At 43.3% G+C, this 19,603-nt stretch overlaps 1 protein-coding gene across 3 annotated transcripts in view; it reads right to left on the bottom strand.

Annotated features, from left to right (window-relative positions):
• LOC134343842 (mitogen-activated protein kinase 4-like) overlaps positions 1-19,603 on the bottom strand; it is a 117,127-nt gene that overhangs the window by 34,200 nt on the left and 63,324 nt on the right. For all 3 annotated transcript variants that reach the window (XM_063042615.1, XM_063042616.1, XM_063042617.1), the window contains exons 4-5: positions 19,366-19,510; positions 16,646-16,807 (exon numbers count right to left, since the gene is read on the bottom strand). In XM_063042615.1, the coding sequence (XP_062898685.1) occupies positions 16,646-16,807; positions 19,366-19,510 (307 nt within the window). The remainder of the gene's footprint in view (positions 1-16,645; positions 16,808-19,365; positions 19,511-19,603) is intronic.

Below are 19,603 nucleotides of genomic sequence, written 5' to 3'. Positions count from 1 at the left end.
CAGACCAGATATCAGAATGGGGAAGAAATGTGATCTGAGTGACTTTGACTGTGGAATGATTGTTGGTGCCAGACCAACAAACTCAGAAACTGCTGATCTCCTGGGATTTCCATGCACAGCTGCCTCTAGAGTTTAGAGAGAATGGCACGAGAAACAAAAGATCTAGTGAGTGGCAGTTCTGTGGATAATTGGGATCTCTTCTGGGGGAAGTATGACCTGTTCAAAAAGGACAGGTTACACCTGAACCCGAAGGGAACCAATATCCTGGTGGGAAAGTTTAATAGAGCTGTTAGGGAGGGTTTAAACGAATTTGGCAGGGGGATGGGAACCGGAATGATAGAGCGAATGATAGAGCGGAGGAAGGGGAAAACAGAAATAAATCTAAGATAGTGAGCAGTAAAGATGTCAGGAAAGACAGGCAGGTGATGGGGCAAATGTGTAGCCATTGGGATGAGTTGCAGAACAATAAAGTTGCAGTGAAATCAAAGCAAAAAGTATCAAATATTGGTCTTAAGGTGTTGTACTTAAATGCACGCAGCATAAGAAATAAGGTGGATGACCTTGTTGTACAGCTACAGATTGGCAGGTATGATATTGTGGCCATCACCGAGACCTGGCTAAAGGATGCATGTCTGTGGGAGCTGAACGTCCAAGGATACACGGTGTATCGGAAGGATAGGAAGGTAGGCAGAGGGGGAGGCGTGGCTTTATTGGTAAGAAATGATATTAAATCATTAGAAAGAGGTGATATAGGATCGGAAGGGGCAGAATCTTTATGGGTTGAGCTAAGGAATAGCAGGAGTAAAAGGACCCTGATGGCAGTTATTTATAGGCCTCCAAACAGCTGCAGGGATGTGGACTACAAATTACAACTGGAAATAGAAAAGGCTTGTCAGAAGGGCAGTGTTATGATAATTGTGGGGGATTTTAACATGGGAGTAGATTGGAAAAATCAGGTCAGCACTGGATCTCAAGAGAGAGAATTTGTAGAATGTCTGCGAGATGGCTTTTTAGAACAGCTTGTTGTTGAGCCCACTAGGGGATCGGCTGTACTGGATTGGGTATTGTGTAATGAACCGGAGGTGATTAGAGAGATTGAGGTGAAGGAACCCTTAGGAGGCAGTGATCATAACACGATTGAGTTCACTGTGAAACTAGAAAAAGAGAAGCCGAAATCTGATGTGTCGGTGTTTCAGTGGAGTAAAGCAAACTACAGTGGCATGAGAGAGGAACTGGCCAAAGTTGACTGGAAAGAGACACTGGCGGGAAAGACGGCAGAGCAGCAGTGGCTGGAGTTTATGCAAGAAATGAGGAATGTGCAAGACAGGTATATTCCAAAAAAGAAGAAATTTTCGAGTGGAAAAAGGATGCAACCGTGGTTGACAAGAGAAGTCAAAGCCAAAGTTAAAGCTAAGGAGAGGGCATACAAGGAAGCAAAAATTAGTGGCAAGACAGAGGATTGGGAAGTCTTTAAAACCTTACAAAAGGAAACTCATTAAGAGAGAAAAGATTAACTATGAAAGGAAACTAGCAAATAATATCAAAGAGGATACTAAAAACTTTTTCAAGTATATAAAGAGTAAAAGACAGGTGAGAGTAGATATAGGACCGATAGAAAATGATACTGGAGAAATTGTAATGGGAGATGAGGAGATGGCGGAGGAACTGAACAAGTATTTTGCATCAGTCTTCACTGAGGAAGACAGCAGGATACCGGACGCTCAAGGGTGGCAGGGAAGAGAAGTGTGCGCAGTCACAATTACGACAGAGAAAGTACTCAGGAAGCTGAATAGGCTAAAGGTCGATAAATCTCCTGGACCAGATGGAATGCACCCTCGTGTTCTGAAGGAAGTAGCTGTGGAGATTGCGGAGGCATTAGCGATGATCTTTCAAAAGTCGATAGATTCTGGCATGGTTCTGGAAGACTGGAAGATTGCAAATGTCACTCCACTATTTAAGAAGGGGGCAAGGAAGCAAAAAGGAAATTATAGACCTGTTAGCTTGACGTCGGTGGTTGGAAAGTTGTTGGAGTCGACTGTCAAGGATGAGGTTACAGAGTACCTGGAGGCATATGACAAGATAGGCAGAACTCAGCATGGATTCCTTAAAGGAAAATCCTGCCTGACAAACCTATTACAATTTTTTGAGGAAATTACCAGTAGGCTAGACAAGGGAGATGTAGTGGATGTTGTATATTTGGATTTTCAGAAGGCCTTTGACAAGGTGCCACACATGAGGCTGCTTAATGAGATAAGAGCCCATGGAATTACAGGAAAGTTACATACGTGGATAGAGCGTTGGCTGATTGGCAGGAAACAGAGAGTGGGAATAAAGGGATCCTATTCTGGTTGGCTGCTGGTTACCAGTGGTGTTCCACAGGGATCAGTGTTGGGGCTGCTTCTATTTACATTGTACATCAACGATTTGGATTATGGAATAGATGGCTTTGTGGCTAAGTTTGCTGACGATACGAAGATAGGTGGAGGGGCCAGTAGTGCTGAGGAAACGGAGAGTCTGCAGAGAGACTTGGATAGATTGGAAGAATGGGCAGAGAAGTGGCAAATGAAGTACAATGTTGGAAAGTGTATGGTTATGCACTTTGGCAGAAAAAATAAACGGGCAGACTATTATTTAAATGGGGAAAGAATTCAAAGTTCTGAGATGCAATGGGACTTGGGAGACCTCGTACAGGATTCTCTTAAAGTTAACCTCCAGGTTGAGTCGGTAGTGAAGAAGGCGAATGCAATGTTGGCATTCATTTCTAGAGGAATAGAGTATAGGAGCAGGGATGTGATGTTGAGGCTCTATAAGGCACTGGTGAGACCTCACTTGGAGGTCTCACATTTCGAATGTTAAAAGGCATGGACAGAGTGGATGTGGCAAAGTTGTTTCCCATGATGGGGGAGTCTAGTACGAGAGGGCATGACTTAAGGATTGAAGGGCGCCCTTTCAGAACAGAAATGCAAAAAAATTTTGTTAGTCAGAGGGTGGTGAATCTATGGAATTTGTTGTCACGGGCAGCAGTGGAGGCCAAGTCATTGGGTGTATTTAAGGCAGAGATTGATAGGTATCTGAGTAGCCAGGGCATCAAAGGTTATGGTGAGAAGGCGGGGCAGTGGGACTAAATAGGATAAAATGGATCAGCTCATGATAAAATGGCGGTGCAGACTCGATGGGCCGAATGGCCTACTTCTGCTCCTTTGTCTTATGGTCTTATAGTCTTACGGGTGAAAATGCCTTGTTACTGAGAAGGTCAGAGGAGAATGTCCAGACTGGTTCAAGCTGACAGGAAGGCGACAGTAACTCAAGTAACCACGTGTTGCCACAGTGTCAAAGACATAACACATCAGACCTTGAAGTTTTGTGAGAAGACCATGAGCATACACACAGTGGCTACTTTATTAGGTACAGGAGATACCTTATAAAATGGCCACTGACTGTGTATTGACTGACTGTATGTTCTATGGTCTAAGGTATTTTTCTCTCCTTTCCCCACCTGTTCCTGTGCCCATCTGAATGTCTCTTAAATGTTACTATGGCAGCATTGGAAAGATTATCAATACTAGTGAACATCAGTTTCTCAAACTTTCGGTAATTGCCATTATCTATTCCTGTTTCTCATCTTATCCCCTTACATGCCCATCATCTCCCTCTGGTGATCCTCCTCTTCCCTTTCTTCCCTCTCCTATCAGATTCCCCCTTCTCCAGCCCTTTATCTCTTTCACCAAGAACTTCCCAGCTCTTTACTTCATCCCTCCCCCTCCCCCTCCCCCAGTTTCACCTATTATCTACCACCTGATACTACTCCTTCCCCTCCCTCCACCTTCTTTATCTGACCTCTCATCTTTTTTTCCAGTCCTGAAGAAGGGCTTCGGCCCGAAACGTTGACTGGTTGTTCTTTTCTGTGGATGCTGCCTGGCCTGCTGAGTTCCTCCAGCATTTTGTGTGCCTTGCTTTGAATTTCCAGTACCTGCAGATTTTCTCATGTTTGTGATCAATATTAATCCCTCAATTAATGTAAAAACAGATAAAGGGTAATTTGCTTTCATACATTTTCCTTGTAATTAAACTATATCACAGAGCTTGATATTTAGAACCTTTCAGAATATATAGGAATTGTCATCTCAGTGATTAAGGAAGACAGATGGCCATGTTGCCTTTCATTAAGATGTGCATGAAGGACTAAAGGTGTCCCTGCCTTTATATGGGCCTTTGCTTACACAAAAGTGAATGTATTTGTCTTAGAAGGAATGCTGCAAAAATCAGTGAACTGGTTCCAAGGGTGGTGGGTTTACTCTACAAGGAGATAATAAATAGAAACAGACTATGGCTAGAGTTATTGGAGATGGTTTAAACTAATTTGGCAGGGGGATAGGAATGAGGATGGGGCAGTTGGTAGGCATGCAGAGGCAGAGTGTAGTGAGACCGTGAGGAAGGACGGGCAGAAGATAGGGCAGTGTAACAGGGGGACAAAATCAAAAAGGGTGACAAATACAGGACTGAAGGTGTTATGTTTGAATGCATGCAGCATACAAAATAAGGTAACGTAGATCATATCGTAGCGCAGTTCGAGTTTGGCAGGTACAACATTGTGAGCATCACTGAGTCATGGCTGAAAGAAGATTATAGTTGGGAACTTAACACCCAAGTATACATATTGTATTGAAATGACAGACAGATCTTCAGAGGGGGTGGCATGGCTCTGTTGGTAAAAGATTAAATCAAATCCTAAGAAAGAGGAAACAGGATCGGGAGATGTAGAATCATTGTGAGTAGAGTTTAGGAACTGCAAGGGTAAAAAGACCTTAATGCCAGTTATATACAGGCCTCCAAAGAGCAGCCAGGATGTGGGATACAAATTACAATGGGAGATAGAACAAGCATGTCAATAAGGCAATTTTATGATAGTCATAGGGGATTTCGATATGCATGTAGATAGGGAAAATCAGGTTGGAGCTGATTTTTGATCCCGAGAGAATAATTTGTAGAATGCCTACAAGAGGGCTCTTTAGAGCAGCTTGTGGTTGAGTCCACGAGGGGATCAGGTATTCTGGATTGAGTGATCTGTAATGAACCGGATTTGATTAGGGAGCTTAAGGTAAAGGAACCCTTAGGAGACAGTGATCATAATATGATAGAATTCACTCTGCAATTTGAGAGGGAGAAGCTAAAGTCAGATGTATCAGTGGAGTAAAGGGAATTACAGAGGCACGAGAGAGGAGCTGGCTAATGTTGATTGGAAGGGGCAGTAGCAGGGATGATGGCAGAGCAGCAATGGCTGGAGCTTCTGCGAGTTATTTGGAAAGTGCAGGATAGAAGAAGAAGTACTCTAAAGGCAAGATGACACAACTATGGCTGACAGTGACTTCAAAGCCAAGATAAAAATAAACAAGAGGGCATATTATAGAGCAAAAATTAGTGGGAAGTTGGAGGATTGGGAAGCTTTTAAAAACCAACAGAAGGCAAATCAAAAAGGAACAACAAGTGAAAAGATGAAATATGAAGGTAAGGTAGCCAATAACATCAAAGAGGATATGATTTCAGATGTAAATAGAGTAAAAGAGGTGAGAGTTAAATGGGACAGCTGGAAAATGACAGTAGAGAAGTAGTACTGGGGGACAAGAAAATGGCAGATGAAATGGATAAGTATTTTTCATCATTCATCACTGTGGAAGACACTAGCAGTATGCTGGAATTTCAAGAGTGTCAAGGGGCAGAGGCGTGTGCAGTTGCTATTAATAGGGAGGTGCTGCTTGGGAAACTGAAAGGTCTGAAGGTAAATGAGTCACCTGGACCAGATGGATTACACCAAAGGATTCTGAAGGAGGTAGCTGAATAGATTGTGGAGGTATTAATAATGATTTTTCAAGAATCACTTGATTCTGGAATGGTTCTGGAGGATTGGAAAATTGTAAATGTCACTCCACTTCAAGAAGGGGGAGGCAGAAGAAAGGGAATTATAAGCCAGTCAGCCTGACCTCCGTGCTTTAGGAAGATGTTGGAGTCAATTGATAAGGATGAAGTTATGGAGTACTTAGTGACACAGTACAAGATAGGACAAACCCGGCATGGTTACCTTAAGAGAATATATTGCCTGATGAACCTGTTGGAATTCTTTGAAAAGATTACAAGGAGGATAGATAAAGGGGATGCAGTGGATGTTGGATATTTGGACTTTCAGAAGGTCTTTGACAAGGTGCCACAGATGAGGCTGCTTACCAAGTTAAGAGCTCATGGTATTGCAGGAAAGTTACTAGCATGGTTAGAGCATTGGCTGATTGGTAGGAGGTAGTCAGTGGGAATAAAGAGATCCTTTTCTAGTTAGCTGCCAGTGACTAGTGGGGTTCCACAGGGGTTGGTTTTGGGACCACTTCTTTTTCTGCTGTATATAAATGATTTAGATGGCTTTGTTGCCAAGTTTGCAGATGATATGAAGATTGCTGGAGGGGCAGGTAGTGTTGAGGAAACAGGTATGATGCAGAAGGACTTAGACAGATTTGGAAAATGGGCAAGAAAGTGGCAAATGAAATACAATGTTGGAAAATCCATGGCCATGCACTTTGGTAGTAGAAATAAATGTTCACACAATTTTCTAAATGGGGAGAAAATCCAGAAGTCTGTGATGCAAAGGGACTTAGGAGTCTTTGTACAGAACACCCTAAAGGTTAACTTGCAGGCTGAGTCGGTGGTGAGGAAGGCAAATGCAATGTTAGCATTCATTTCAAGTGGTCTAGAATACAAGAGCAAGGATGTGATGCTGAGGCTTTATACGGCACTGGTGAGGCCTCACCTTGAGTATTGTGAACAGTTTTGGGCTCCTCATCTTAGAAAAGATGTGCTGGCATTGGATTGGGTGCAGAGGAGGTTCACAAAGATGATTCCAGGAATGAAAAGGTTATCATAGGAGACACTATCTGTATTCCTTTGAATTTTGAAGGATGAGTGGGAGATCTCATTAAAACCTTTCAAATGTTGAAAGGCCTAGACAGTGTAAATGTGGAAAGGATGTTTCCCATGGTGGGGGAGTCTAGGACAAGAGGGCACAGCCTCAGGATAGAGGGCCATCTATTTAAAACGGAGTTGTGGAGAAATTTCTTTAGCCAGAGGGTGGTGAATTTGTGGAATTTGTTACCACATGCCGCAGTGGAGGCCAGGTTGTTGGGCGTATTTAGGGCAGAGATTTATAGCTTCTTGATTGGACAAGGCATCAAAGGTTGCGGAAAGAAGGCTGGGAGTGGTGCTGAGGATCACGCATGACTAAAATGGCAGAGCAGACTCGATGGACCAATGACCTAATTCATCTCCAATGTCTTAGGTCTTAACTTGCGAGTTGAATCAGTGGTGAAGCAGGCATTCGTTTCGAGAGGACTGAGATAGAAAAACAAGGAAGTAATGCTGAGGCTTTATAAGGCAGTGGTGAGTCCTCACTTGGAGCACTGTGAGCAGTTTTGGGGCCATTCTCTAAGAAAGGATGTGTTGGCAATGGAGAGGGTTCAAAGGAAGTTCACAAAAATGATTTCAGGAATGAAAGGCTTATCACATGAGAAGCATTTGATGGCCCTGGGCCTGTACTCACTAGAATTTAGAGGATTGATGGGCGGGGGGGGGGAGGGGGGGAATTTTATTGGAAGGCCTAAATAAGGTGGATGTGAAAAGGATGTTTCCTATAGTGGGGGAGTGTAGGACCAGAGGATAAAACTTCAGAATAGAGGGGTGTCCATTTAGAATGGAGATGAGGAGGAATTTCTTCAGCCAGAAAGTGGTGGATCTGTATAATTTGTTGCCGCAGGTGCCTGTGGAGGCCAGGTCATTGAGGGTATTTAAGGTGAAGGTTGATAGATTCTTGATGAGTTGGGACGTGAAAGATTATGGGGAGAAGGCAGGAGAATGGGGTTGAGAGGGAATTGGATCAGACATGATCAAATGGCGGAGTAGACTCAATGGGCCAAATAGCCTAATTCTGCTCCAATGTCTTCTGGTGTTAAGTATTTGTTCCCTCTTGGTTTGTGATCCCTCATGGCTTGTTATTTTGCAGTTTATTAGTGAAAGATTGTTTACTGCCAAGTCAGCTCCACTGCTCTGATTTTGGTCAACATTTCCTGACAATAGCTTGCTGTATCTCCAAATGATATCTGGGAACCTTTATCTATGCTTGTTAAGAGATAACAAATGCCTCAGAAAGATAGGGAGACCAGTAAACGCAAAGGAACCTTGTGTAACTGATTAACATGAAACTGAAAATGAGAACTGCAAACTATTCTGTGTTCATATTATCTACAGATCCTGGAGGAAACTATAGTGGGAAGATCAGAGGTAGTTTTTTTCACAAAGTGATAAGTGCTTGGAACACATTGCCAGAGGTGATAGTAGAGACTGATAAATAGGGATGTTTAAGAAACTCTTGGGTAGGCACATGGATGTAAGAGAAATAGAGAGTTACAGGCTATATAGGAGGTTTTGGATTCTGATGTTTTTGTTTCAATGTTCTTTTGGAAGTTAGGAAAGAGGCACAAAACTTGTTGCTTCATGATTGTTTAATTAAGCAGTAACAGAAGAAAGAAACACGGAAACTGAGGGTAGCAAGGTGTAGTAGGGGAAGGAAAGAAGAAACAAAGATGGTAAGCCAACATGTTCAGCCCTCCTTATACTATTATTTTGAGACATTCCATTCCAATTTATAGATAAGAGTTAACCAATCAAATAGCCCTTATTCAAATAATGCTTTACCAAGAGTAATTTCCAGAACATGCAAAGAACTGTAATTACTGGGGACACACTGAACAACTGCATATAAAGTGCCTATAAAAACTATTCACCCCTCCCCCAGAATTTTCATGTTTTGTTGTTTTACAACATTGAATCACAGTGAATTTAATTTGGTTTTTTTTGACACTGATCAACAGAAAAAGACTCTTTTGTGTCAAAGTGAAAACAGATCTCTACAAAGTTATCTAAATTAGTTATACATAAAACACAAAATAATTGATTGCAAAAGTGTTCACCCTGTTTAATATGACACACCAAGTCACCACTGGTGCAGCCAATTGGTTTTGGCAGTCACATAATTAGTTAAATGGAGATCTGTTTTTGGAGACCTGTGTGCAGTCAAGGTGTTTGAACTGATTGCAGTAAAAATACACCTGTATCTCGAAGGTCTAACTGCTGGAGAGTCAGTATCCTGGCAAAAACTACACCATGAAGAAAAAAGAACACTCCAAGGAACTCCGTGCAAAGGTTGTTGAAAAGTACAACTCAGGAGATGGATGGAAGGAAATTTCCAAGTCACTGAATCTCTTTGGAGTACAATTAAGTTGATCATCAAGAAATGGGAAGAATATGGCACAGCTGTAAATCTGCCTAGAGCAGGCCATCCTCAAAAACTGTGTGACTGTGCAAGGAGGGGACTAGTAAGGGAGGCCACCAAGAAACCTATGACAACAATGGAGGAGTTACAAGCTTCAGTGGCTGAGATGGGAGAGACTGCACATATAACACCTGTTGCCTGGGTACTTCACCAGTGCCAGCTTTATGGAAGAGTGGCAAAGAGAAAACCACAGTTGGAAAAAAAAACTCACATGAAATCTGGGCTAGAGTTTGCCAGTAGTCAAACGAGACACCCCAGGTTTAGCAGGAAGAAGGTGCTACGGTCTGATGAGCCTTTTGGTCATCTGTCAAACACACACCATCCCTACCGTGAGGCATGGTGGTGGCTGCATCATGCTGTGGGGATGCTTCACTGCGGCAGGCTCTGGAAGGCTTGTGAAGGTAGAGGGTAAAATGAATGCAGCAAAATACAGGGAAATCCTGAAGGGAAGCCTGCTGTAGTCTACAAGAGAACTGTGACTTAGGAGAGCATTTGTTTTCCAGCAAGACACCGACCCCGAGCAAAAAGCCAAAGCTACACAGGAATGGCTTAAAAACAACAAAGTTAATGTCCTGGAGTGGCTAAGTCACAGTCCGGACCTCAATTCAATTGAGAGTTTGTGGCTGGATTTGAAAAGTGCTGTTCACTCACAATCCCCCATGCAATCTGACAGAGCTTGAGTGGTTTTGTAAAGGAAATGGGGCAAAATCGCACTGTCCAGATGTGCAAAGCTGATAAAAACCTAGCCAGACAGACTCAAGGCTGTAATTGCAGCCAAAGATGCATCTACTGCATTGGTGCTGCTTCCTGCCCCCATGGGGAACTCGTCAACTTCGTTCACTTTGCCTCCAACTTCCACCCTGCTCTCAAATTTACCTGGTCCATTTCTGACACCTCACTTCTCTTTCTCCTGTGAGTCTGTTGGGGGTCATATACTGTGTTCGGTGCTCCTGGTGTGGCATCCTGTATATCAGTGAGACTCAACATAGATTGGAAGACTGCTTCGCTGAGCGCCTATGCTCTATCCACCAGAAAAAGCGGGATCTTCCAATGGCCACCCATTTGAATTCCACTTCCCTTTCCCATTCCGATGTCTATCCATGGCCTCCTCCACTGTCACGATGAGGCCACACTCAGGGTGGAGGAGCAACACCTTATATCCCATCTGGGTAGCATCCAACCTGATGGCATAGACATCCCGCACGCCTCTCCTTCACCATAGCCCATTCCCATTTCTCTCTCTCACCTCCATCTGGTGCTCCTCCCCCTTTTTTTTCTTCCATAATCCTCTTCTATCAGACTCCCCCTTCTCCAGCCCTGTATCTCTTTCACCAATCAACTTCCCAGCTCTTTACTTCATCCCTCCAGCTTCAGGTTTCACCTATCCCCTCCCCCCACCTTTTAAATCTACTCCTCAGCTTTTTCTCTCCAGTCCCGTCGAAAGGTCTCAGCCCGAAACATTGACTGTACTCTTTTCCTAGATGCTGCCTGGCCTGCCGAGTTCCTCCAGCATTTTGTGTGTGTGTTGCTTGGATTTCCTGCATCTGCAGATTTTCTCTTGTTTGTGATTGGTCTGTTAAATACTGACTTGAAGGTGGTGAGTTATTATACAATTAATTATTTTCTGTTTAATAATTGTAATAAATTTAGAGCAATTTGTAGAAATTTGTTTTCACTTTGACATGACAGAGTCTTTTTTGTTGGTCAGTGTCAGAAAAAGCCAAATTAAATCCACGTGATTCAATGTTGTGAAACAATAAAACTTGAAAACTTCCAAGCGGGTGAATACTTTTTATAGGCACTGTACATGCTGTGACCACTAAGGGACACACTGAACAATTGTGTTTACATACTGTGACACCTAGGACACAGACTAAACAGTTACATGTATATACAGTAGGTAGTTAAATAAAATGCAAGCAGGCATAAATTAGAAACATAGAAACACAGAAATTCTGCAGCACATTACAGGCCCTTCGGCCCACAATGTGGCATAGACCTTATAACCTACTCTAGAAGCTGCCTGGAATTTACCGCTGCATAGCCCTCTATTTTGTCTTGTCTCCCTTTCTCTTCACCATTTACACCTCGGACTTCAACTACTGCACAGAGTCTTGTCATCTTCAGAAATTTTCGGATGACTCTGCCATAGTTGGATGCATCAGCAAGGGAGATGAGGCTGAGTACAGGGCTATGGTAGGAAACTTTGTCACATGGTGTGAGCAGAATTATCTGCAGCTTAATGTGAAAAAGACTAAGGAGCTGGTGGTAGACCTGAGGAGAGCTAAGGTACCGGTGACCCCTGTTTCCATCCAGGGGGTCAGTGTGGACATGGTGGAGGATTACAAATACCTGGGGGTACGAATTGACAATAAACTGGACTGGTCAAAGAACACTGAGGCTGTCTACAAGAAGGGTCAAAGCCATCTCTATTTCCTGAGGAGACTGAGGTCCTTTAACATCTGCCGGATGATGCTGAGGATGTTCTACGAGTCTGTGGTGGCCAGTGCTATCATGTTTGCTGTTGTGTGCTGGGGCAGCAGGCTGAGGGTAGCAGACACCAACAGAATCAACAAACTCATTTATAAGGCCAGTGATGTTGTGGGGATGGAACTGGACTCTCTGACGGTGGTGTCTGAAAAGAGGATGCTGTCCAAGTTGCATGCCATCATGGACAATGTCTCCCATCCACTACATAATGTACTGGGTGGGCACAGGAGTACATTCAGCCAGAGACTCATTCCACTGAGATGCAACACAGAGCGTCATAGGAAGTCATTCCTGCCTGTGGCCATCAAACTTTACAACTCCTCCCTTGGAGGGTCAGACACCCTGAGCCAATAGGCTGGTCCTGGACTTACTTCCTGGCATAATTTACATATTACTATTTAACTATTTATGGTTTTATCACTATTTATTACTTATGGTGCAACTGTAACAAAAACCAGTTTCCCTCGGGATCAATAAAGTATGACTATGACTATGACTATGACCATTTTTCTAAACTCCATGTATCTATCTAAGAGTCTCTTAAAAGACCCAATTATATCCGCCTCTACTACCATTGCTGGCAGTGCATTCCACGCACCTACCACTCTCTGTGTGAAAAACTTACCTCTGACACCCCCCTTGTACCTTTGGCAAAGAAAGTAACAATTATTCAGTCTCATCCAACAGAGGGAAGAATTAGACTGATCGTGGAATAGGTTTATATAGGTCAGCACATCATTGTCCCATTGTCTTGTGCTGTATTGTTCTATGTTTCTATGTGATACACATGATATTATTAAATGGTGGTGCAGGCTCAAGAGGCCTTGTCATCCACACCTGCTTAGATAATGTTTTGGCCATAATATACACACACGTCAGCAACATGAACATGCAGAAACAGCAGTGTAAACCTGCAATGACACCATTTTTTCTGTAGGTATCAGTGTTATGAAATTCGAAGTTCAAAGTAGAGTTATTGTTAAAGTACGTCTCTGTCTGTAAGACCAGAAGACAAGCGAGCAGAATTAGTCCATTTATTCCATCGAGTCTGCTCTGCCATTCCATCATGGCTGATTTATTAACCCTTTCAACCCCATTCTCCTCCCTTTCCCCCAAAAACTTCAGCACCCTGACTAATCAAGAACCTACAAACGCAAGGAAATCTGCTGATGTTGGAAATCCAAAGCAATACACACAAAATGCTGGAGGAGCTCAGCAGGCCAGGCAGCATCTATGGAACATAGTAAAAGTCAACATTTTAAGCTAAGATTCCTGATGAAGGACTCTCTGGCTAAAGAAATTCCTCTTCATCTCTGTGCTTAGTGGACATCCCTGTATTCTGAATCGGTGTCCTCTGGTCCTAGAATCCTCCATTATAGGAAACGACCCCTCAATGTCTGCTCTGTCCAGGCCTTTCAGAATTAGATAGTTTTCAATGAGATATTCCCCCTCATTCTTCTAAACTCCAGTAAGTACATGCACATACTACCCCGACATTCATTTTCTTTACGCATTACGGGAAAACAAAGAAATACAATAGAATGAGGACAAATTGTGCCAATAATAAATGAAAAGTATATAAATTATACTGAGTAAGTAAATAATACTACATTTGTTTTGTAGTGTAGCAGAGGTAGATTCCACAGTACTGGAACCCTCTTGAGGCTTCAGGTACATTGTCACAAAGGACAGAGGTTTCCTCAAATCTGCTCCACCCCTCTCTCTTTTAACAGACAACCTCTTGATTCCTGGAAAGATCTCCCATAGGAAAAAAATGACCACACATAGCAACACATAGACTGCTAGAGGAACTGAAATTTTCCCTAATCAACATACAGAGGTCCCAACTAGATCGAGTGTGATACTGGATTTACCATTAGGGACTGAGACAGGGCAAGTGACAGAAATTTGTGTAGGGGAACACCTTGCATCTAGTAATCACAATGCCATTAGTTTCAGGATAATTATGGAGAAAGACAGGTCTGGTCCCCGGATTGAAATTCTAAACTGGAGAAAGACCAATTTTGATGGTATCAGAAATGATCTGACAGGCGTGGTTTGGGACAAGTTGTTTTCTGGCAAAGGAAAGCTTGGTAAGTGGTAAACCTTCAAAAGTGAAATTTTGAGAGTACAAAGTTTGTACGTTCCTGTCAGAATAAAAGACAAGGGGAGCAAGTTTAGGGAACCTTGTTTTTGAGAAATATTGAGGCCCTGGTTAAGAAAAAGCAGGTATAGGCAGGCAGGAACAAATGAGGTACTTGAAGAGTATAAGAAATGCAAGAGAACACTTAGGAAAGAAACCAGGTCTAAAAGAAGGCATGAGATTTCTCTAGTAGACAAGGTGAAGGAGAATCCTAAGGGTTTCTACTGATACATTAAGAGAAAAAAATAGCAAAGGACAAAATTGGTCCTTTGGAAGATCAGTGTGACTATCTATGTGTGGAGCCAAAAGAGATGGGGAAATATTAAATAGATTGTTTACATCTGTATTTACTTGGGAGGTGGACAGAGTCTAAAGAAGTAATGCAAAACAGCAGTGAGGTCATGCATTGAATACAGATTACAGGGGAGGTGGTGTTTGCTGTCTTGAGGCAAATTATAGGACAACTCACCAGGGCCTGACAAACTGTTCCCTCGGACCATGTGGGAAACTAGTGTTGAAACTGCAGTGGCCCTAGCAGAAATATTTAAAACATCATTAGTGACAGGTGAGGTGCCAGAGAATTGGAGGATAGCGAATGTTGTTCCATTGTTCAATAAAGGCTCTAAACATAAACCAGGAAATTATAGGCTGATGAGTTTGACATCAACGGTGAGTAAGTTATTGGAAGGTATTCTAAGGGACCGAATCTATAAGTATTTAGATAGACTACGTGGCTTAGTAAGTGGTAGGTCATGTTTAACAAATCTTAAAGAGTCCTTCAAGGAAGTTAGCAGGAATATTGATGAAGACAAGACAGTTGATGTTGTCTGCATGGACTGTAGCAAGGCCTTTGACAAGGTCCAACATGATTGTTGGTCAAGAAGATTCAGACACTCAGCATTCAAGCTGAGGTTGGGAATTGGATAAGATATTGGCTTTGCAGGGGTATCCAGACAGTGATAGTAGATGCAAACACGAGGAAATCTGCAGATGCTGGAAATTCAAGCAATACACATCAAAGTTGCTGGTGAACGCAGCAGGCCAGGCAGCATCTATAGGAAGACGTACAGTCGACGTTTCGGGCCGAGACCCTACGTCAGGACTAACTGAAGGAAGAGTTAGTAAGAGATTTGAAAGTGGGAGGGGGAGGGGGAGATCCAAAATGATAGGAGAAGACAGGAGGGAGAGGGATGGAGCCAAGAGCTGCTCTCGGAACAGAAGATCCTGTGAATACAGATCCATAATTCCTTGAAAGTGGCACACAGGGTTATAAAGTCATAAAGTCACATAAGGTCATAAAGTAAGCTTTTTGCACATTGGCCTTCATAAATCAAAGTACTGAGAGCAGGAGTTGGGATGTTCTGCTGAAGTAGTACAAGACATTGGTGAAACCAATTTTGGATTATTGTGTGCAGTTATGGTCATCTGCCTACAGGTGACCCTGTGATCTCTGTCTTGGAGACCGACATCAGCACATCTTTCAAGAACTCGAACCATTGTAAGGTGTCAGGCCCGGATGGTGTACCTGGTATTATAAACCTGTGCTAACCAACTGGCAGGAGTGTTCAAGGACATTTTCGATCTCTCACTGCTACACTCAGAGGTTCCCACCTGCTTAAAAGTGCGACAATCATACCAGTGCCCAAGAAGCGTAGTGTGAGCTACCTCAATGACTATCGCCCAGTTACACTCACATCTACTGAGATGAATTGCTTTGAGGTCATGGCTAGAATCAACTCCTGCTTAAGCAAGGTCCTGGATCCGGTGCAATATGCCTATCACCACAAGAGGTCTACAGCCAATGTAATCTTGCTGGTTCTCTATCAGCCTTGGATCACCGGGGCGATAGTAATACCTGTTGTTTATTGATCACAGCTCAGTGTTCAACAGAATCATACCCTCAGTTCTAATCAACAAGCTCCAAAACCATGGGCTTTTTAACCCCGCTCTGCAGCTGGATCTTTAACTTCCTCACCGGGAGACTATGGTCTGCGTGGATCAGAAATAACATCTCCTCCTTGCTGACAATTGACACAGATGGACCTGAAGGATGCATGCATAGCCCACTGCTCTACTCTCTCTACACCCGCATCATCTATAAACTTTCCCATGAGAATCAGTGAGAACCAGAGTAATTTCAACGTCACACCAACCGGTGAGGTGGAGGTAGAATGGTCATGTGACCCAAGAAACAATCTATTGTCCAGGGAACAAAGTTACCTTACTTAGAAAAAAGAAGTTCATTCCCTTGGAGTGTAGGAGAATGACGGGAGATTTAATAGACGTGTACAAAATTATGAGGTGTATAGATAGGGCAATTGCAAGCAGGCTTTTTCCTCTGAGGTTGGATGAGACTAGAACAAGAAGTCAAAGGTTAAGGGTGAAAGGTGAAATGTTTAAGGAGAACTTGAGAGAGAACTTTTTCACTCAGTGGGTGGTGAGAGTGTGGAATGAGCAGCCAGTGGAAGTTTTGGACCTGGGGTCAATTTCAACATTTTACAGAAATTTGGATATGTCCATGGATGGGAGAGGTATGGAGGACTATGGTCTAGGTGCAGGTCGATGGGACTAGGCAGTTTGGCATGGACCCTTCATCAGGACTAGAAAGGAAGGGGGAAGTTGTCAGAATGAACATACAACTAATTTACCTTCGGCATTTCCTTCAGGAAGTAGATCTCTCAGGGGTTTTGAAACCTCCCACTTTGGGCTGATGTAAGCTGGCATGACACGGAGTAGCTCCTGTTTGTCCTCCTCTCGGACGACAGGAATTGTTTTCAGAATCAGCTGCATCTGTTCCAGCTCATGTGCACCTGAGAAACAAATGGCAGAATGTTACAGGAAATCAGAGTGTACTAATGTAAGCCCATCACTTTTTTCATCACAGAACATACAGCTCAGACCGTAAGCCTACATAGGCTTCTCCGCAGTCAGCCTACGGAGAAGAAATAATCAGCCTGACACAGTGGTGTCAAGAGAACAACCTCCCCCTCAATGTTGCAAAAACAAAGGAGCTGGTTGTGGACTACAGGAGGAATGGAGACAGGCTAGCCCCTATTGACATTGGGGTTGAGACGGTGAACAGCTTTAAGTTCTTCGGCATAAACATCACTGAGGATCTCATGTGGTCTGTACATACCAGTTGTGTGGTGAAAAAGGCACAATAGCACCTCTTTCACCTCAGACGGTTGAAGAAGTTTGGTATGGGCCCCCAAATCCTAAGAACTTACTACAGGAGCACAATTGAGGCCATCCTGACTGGCTGCATCACTGTTTGGTATGGGAACTGTACTTCCCTCAATCACAGGGCTCTGCAGAGAGTGGTGTGGACAGCCCAGCTCATCTGTAGATATGAACTTTCCACTATTCAGGACATTTATAAAGACAGATCTGTAAAAAGGTCCTGAAGGATCATTGGGGACCTGAGTCACCCAAACACTACCAGCTGCTACCATCCAGGAAACAGTACCGCAGCATAAAAGCCAGGACCAACAGGCTCTGGGACAGCTTCTCCCAACAGGCCATCAGACTGATTAATTCATGCTGACACAACTGTATTTCTATGTTATATTGACTATTCTGTTGTAAATAGTATTTATAAAAAATTACTATAAATTGCACATTGCACATCTAGATGGAGACGTAACGTAAATATTTTTACTCCTCATGTATATGAAGGATGTAAGTAATAAAATCAATTCAAGACATGGGAGCAGAATTTAGTTTCTTGGCCCATTGACTGCTCCACCCTTCCATTATGGCTGATATATGTGTTGGCGTGTGGCCAAGTGGTTAAGGTGTTGGTCTAGTGATCTGAAAGTCGCCAGTTCGAGCCTCAGCTGAGGCAGCATGTTGTGTCCTTGAGCAAGGCACTTAACCGCATATTGCTCTGCAACGACACTGGTGCCAAGCTGTATCGGCCCTAGTGCCCTTCCCTTGGACAACATTGGTGGCGTGGAGATGGGAGACTTGCAGCATGGGCAACTGCCAGTCTTCCATGCAATCTTGCCCAGGCCTGTGCCCTGGAAACCTTCTAAGGCGCAAACCCATGGTCTCACGAGATGAACAGATGCCTATAATTATCCCTCTGAACCCCATTTTCCTAGCTTCTCCCCGTAACCTTTGACACCCTGACTGACTTTATTTCCACTCCATCTGTGGCAATGAATTCTACAGATTCACCACCCTCTAGCTAAAGAAATTCCTCCTCATTTCTGAATAAATGGGTGTCCTTGTATTTTGAGACGGTAGCTCTGATCCTAGACTCACTTCACTATGGGAAACATCCTCTCCACATCCACTCTTTCTAGGCATTCTGAATGATTCTGGGAATGAAAGAACTATTGTGAAACTTTTGATGGCTCTGGGCCTGCACTTGCTGAAGTTTATAAGAATGAGGGAGGATCTCATTGAAACCTATCGAGAATTGATAGGACTAGACAGAGTGGATGTGGAAAGGATGTTTCCTATAGTGGGAGAGTCTAGGAGCAGAGGCCACAGCCTCAGAATAGAAGGATGTCCATTTTGAACAGAGATGAGGAGGAATTTCTTTAGCCAGTGTGTGGTGAATCTCTGGAATTTGTTGCCACAGACGGCTGTGGAGGCCAAGTAATTGGGTGTATTTGAAATGAAGATTCACAGGTTCCTGATTAGTGATGGTGTCAAAGGTTACAGGTGAGAGGGATAATAAATCAGCCATGAGAGAGTGGTGGAGCAGACTCGATGAGCCGAATGGCCTAATACTGTCTTATGGTCCTAGACCCCCACACTGTAGGAAACATCCTCTCCACATCCAGTCTTGCGAGGCCTTTCAATATTCAATAGGTTTCAATGTGATACCCTCACCTTCTTCAATACTCCAATGAGTACAGACCCAGAGCCACCAAATGCTCAAGACCAAGTACAGTTTGAAATATAAAGCACTGGAATTGAACTCCGGACCCTGGAATGCCTGAGCTCTAATAGTGTAGCGCTAACCATCACACTACCATGGCACCCAAATCTTGAGTAACACATACAAAATGCTGGAGTAACTCAGCAGATCAGGCAGTATCTATGGAGTGGAATAAACAGCTGATGTTTCAGGCTGAAACTTTTCATATAACCTTTGGAATGTGGGAGGAAATCAGAACACCTGAGGAAACCCATGCAGTCATGGGGAGAACATATAAACTTCTTACAGACAGTGGCAGGAATTGAACCCCGACCTTCTGATCGCTGGTGCGGTAAAGTATAATGTAAACGGCTACACTAAATGCCTCTATGGAACAAACAAGTTCCACTCATAATTCAATCAGAATTAACTCCCTATAGATCAATGTCTGAGGCCGTAGCTGAAAGGTGGAACATATAAACATTGGAACTTTCTTACCAGCAAACAACATCTTTCCAGTCAGCATCTCTATCAATATACAGCCAGCCGCCCACATGTCAATGGCTTTGGTATAGTTGTTTGGTGAAAGAAGGAGACGTGGAGACCGATACCACTTTGTTACTAAGCCTTCCGAAAGATGACCCTGGATAGCAAAAAGCAGAAAACATAATTGCGAGAAATACCATTGATACTCACTTTGGACAAAGAAATGGAAAAGGTGTTTTGTGAGACAATT

This window comes from Mobula hypostoma, chromosome 3, assembly GCF_963921235.1.
Source record: "Mobula hypostoma chromosome 3, sMobHyp1.1, whole genome shotgun sequence".
Taxonomy (NCBI): domain Eukaryota; kingdom Metazoa; phylum Chordata; class Chondrichthyes; order Myliobatiformes; family Myliobatidae; genus Mobula; species Mobula hypostoma.
The sequence above is the reverse complement of the archived record's forward strand: the minus strand, read 5'-3'. Positions and strand labels throughout refer to the sequence as shown.